General features: G+C 68.7%; 1 protein-coding gene across 1 annotated transcript in view; it reads right to left on the reverse strand.

The window, feature by feature from the left end:
• MNEG_13670 (hypothetical protein) overlaps positions 1-2,616 on the reverse strand; it is a gene marked incomplete at both ends in the record, with an annotated part of 4,173 nt that extends 1,557 nt beyond the window's left edge. Inside the window, 5 exons of the mRNA XM_014037859.1 lie at positions 346-497; positions 796-933; positions 1,258-1,575; positions 2,043-2,153; positions 2,482-2,616. Of these exons, the coding sequence (XP_013893313.1) occupies positions 346-497; positions 796-933; positions 1,258-1,575; positions 2,043-2,153; positions 2,482-2,616 (854 nt within the window). The remainder of the gene's footprint in view (positions 1-345; positions 498-795; positions 934-1,257; positions 1,576-2,042; positions 2,154-2,481) is intronic.
• Positions 2,617-3,143: the final 527 nt, after the last annotated feature.

Consider the following 3,143-nt stretch of genomic DNA (forward strand, 5'->3'; position numbering starts at 1 on the left):
CGTGGGCGCCGTCCGAGGCGGCGCCGGCGAGCTCTGCTGTGTAGTGGCGCCAGCGCCCAGCGTCCCTGCAGAGCGGCCGCGACACGCATCGTCCGACGGTCGCACCAGGCCGAGGGCGAGCCACTCCTGCAGCGCCTCACGGCGCTGCGGCTAGGCAGCCACGCGCCGCACCGAGGACGTGCGGCCGGCAGGCCCCGCGCGCGCCCCCGGGAGTTCGGTTCAACTGGGCTACCCTTGCCCCACCAGAACGGATTGCAGGGGCGTAAGTCGGGCGCTCACGCCCCGCGCCGCGCGATGCAACCGGATGCAATCTGCCGCGTGCCGCGGCCGCGCGCCCTCGCCCACCTGCCCGCCGCAGCCACCAGCTGGCGTATCGCGCCGACCGCCGCCGCGGGCCCCGCGTCGGCCGGCAGGGCCAGCAGCGACGAGAGGGATCTGAACAGATTCGATAGCTCCGAGTGGGAGACGTAGAGGCGGTTGAGGGCGGGGATGACGCCCTGTGTCGGTGATGTGGGTGGGAGGGGGGGGGCAATGGGAGAGGGAAGGCGAGGCGGGAGGAGGGTTCTTGGCTGAGAGCCAGTGCGCCGCGCGGCTCAAGTGCATAGCCGAGTGCCACGCACCACACCGTAAACGACAAACCCACCGCACTGTGGGGCCCAGGTCCCACCCGCGCCACAGCTGGACATTCACCACACTGGGGGGCGACAGAACCACCACGGCAAAGCCAACTGTGTCGTCAATACTGTGGACAGACAAGGCCCCACCACGCCATGAATGACTGACAGCCGCCCCCACCTCGAGGTCGGGGCAGTCCAGCAGCTTCTGCGCGTGGCCCAGAAGCTTCTGCAGCAGGCCCTCTGGACGGTCCGCCATCAGCCCCTCTGCGGCCGCCAGCACCTCGTGTGCGGCCATGGCGGACGCCTCGGCTGACACCTGGCGCGAGGGGATTGAGCCAGATCGGATCGGATCGGCTTGGATAAGATGTGACGGGATTGGATTGAATTGTCACAGCGAGAGGGGTGCAGCACAGCGAGAGGGGCGGCCGGGTCGGGCGCGGCCGTGGGCGTCTCAACGCAAGCGCTGTGCGAGGGGCGTGAGCAGGCGCGCATTTTCTCGGCGGCGTCTGGCAGGGGCTAAGCGAGGCCGATACGAGTGCTGCAAGTGCGGACGAGGGCGCTGCTCCAGATCGGGCCAGATCGCAGGTACAGACCAAGCAGGACCATCTTGCTGCCGCCTCCCAATGGCCCCACCACCCACCAGTTCCTCAACCTCCGCCACCAGCTGCCGCCCGCCCGCCAGAACCTCCGCCGCCCCCGCCTCCCAATCCGTTTGAGATCCGTCACCATTCGCCCCCGCCGCCGAGGCTCCCGTCACTGCGCCGCCGCCGCCGCCGCTGCGCGCCGCTAGCGCGCCGCGCAGGCGCAGCAGCAGCGCCCGCATCTCGTCGCCCTGCCGCAGGCCGCGCAGCCAGGCCGCCAGCGCGCGCGGCGCGGCGCCCGGGTTGACGCCGCCGGGGGCACGCGTGAGCTCTTTGGGGCAGAAGGCCACGCCGGACCTGAACACGAGGCCGCACACCTGAGATGTGTGCATGCGGGCGGGGAGAAGGAGATTGCATGTGGTTGTATATTGAGCAGTCGTCGGGACTGTTCAAAGTTTCTCAAGGCGTGATGTGATTTGCCCTTGATTCCAAGATCTCGAGAGGGGGGCTGGGTCCCGCAAGGGGCGGCGCGACGGCCCGCCGCGAGCTGCAGGGACGTTGGGGTTTAGCGCCGCCGGGGCGCCGGGCCGCGCAGGCGCGCGGCCGGGAGGGGTCGGCGCAGCCGGCAGCGCCGCGGGGCGCGTCGTCGGCGGCGAGGGGGTGGGGCTCAATCTCGGGTGCCGAGCTTTGCAGATAATTTGCTGGGCCAAGAGCTTCGCCCTGCAGCACGGTGCACACATGCCCTACCCATACCCCCCCCCCCAACCCACAAACACACACACAGACATACAACAAGTGCTTGCAGCCTGCACCCATGCATGCAGCCACACTCACAACCGCGCACCTCTGCCACGAAGGCCTCGAGCTGAGGCACCGCGCTGAGGACCGACACCACACGCCTCAGCTTGGACGACAGCTGGGCCGGGTCCGGCAGCTCCAGCGCGATGCAGGCGCCCTACTCGTGTGTGTGTGTGTGTGTGTGTGTGTGTGTGTGTGTGTGCGTGTGTGTTTGTGTGTGTTTGTGTGTGTGTGTGTGTATGTGTGTGTGTGTGTGCGCGCGCGCGCGTGCGTGCGCAAAGTTGACGCGCGATGAGCATGTTGTGCTCATCGACTCTGCATGTGTGTCGCGATCGATGCTGCCATGGGCATGCGATTCCGATTCCGAGAGTGATCGCCGTCGCCCCCCCCCTCCCCCCCCACACACAAACAGCACGCGTGCGTCCGCACACATACCCTGACACACACACGCGCACACACAAACACACACACAATCGCAAGTTCACCTGCACTGCGTCGACCAGCAGCTCTCGGGGCATCTCAGCCACCAGCCCCAGCCCCAGCCGCGCCACCGCCTTGTCGCGCTCCATCTGGGCCCGCGCGCCCCGCGCCCCTGCAAGGACGCGCATGTGCACGTGCATTGTTGCGTTGCCGTGCGTTCAGTAGGGCCAGTCGGGGCGAAGTGACGCTTGGCTGTGGCGACGCGTTGGGACGATCAAGTGTAAATATATATAATCAGTGAGAGGGGCGTCGCGCTTGCGGGCGAGCTCGGACCGCGTGCGCGCGCCTCACCCGGGCCGCCGCCGGCCGCGAGCGCCTCGAGCGCCGCGTCGCCCTCCTCTGCCTCCGCGCCCGCGCCGGCCGCGCCCCTGCGCCGCCAGTGCGCCAGCTTGCGCTCAAGCTGGTCCACCTCGCGCCGCAGACGCCTGGCGCCGACGGTTTGCCGCCACAATAACAAATTCGAACGCGACAGTGTTGCGCGGCAAGGGGTTTAAGTTGGGTCGATGCAATGTGCGGGCCGCTGCTGTTTGTTGCTGCGGCGCCAGGCAGGTCCCTAGAGCAGGCCGCCTCAACGTGTCGCAGCCCGCTCTGCGGACGAGAAGCGCAGCCCGCCCCGTGCACACCCGTCCCACCCCCCCACACCTTTCCATTACGCCCCGCCCCACGC

The sequence above is a fragment of the Monoraphidium neglectum genome, assembly GCF_000611645.1.
Source record: "Monoraphidium neglectum strain SAG 48.87 unplaced genomic scaffold scaffold03972, whole genome shotgun sequence".
NCBI classification, from domain to species: domain Eukaryota; kingdom Viridiplantae; phylum Chlorophyta; class Chlorophyceae; order Sphaeropleales; family Selenastraceae; genus Monoraphidium; species Monoraphidium neglectum.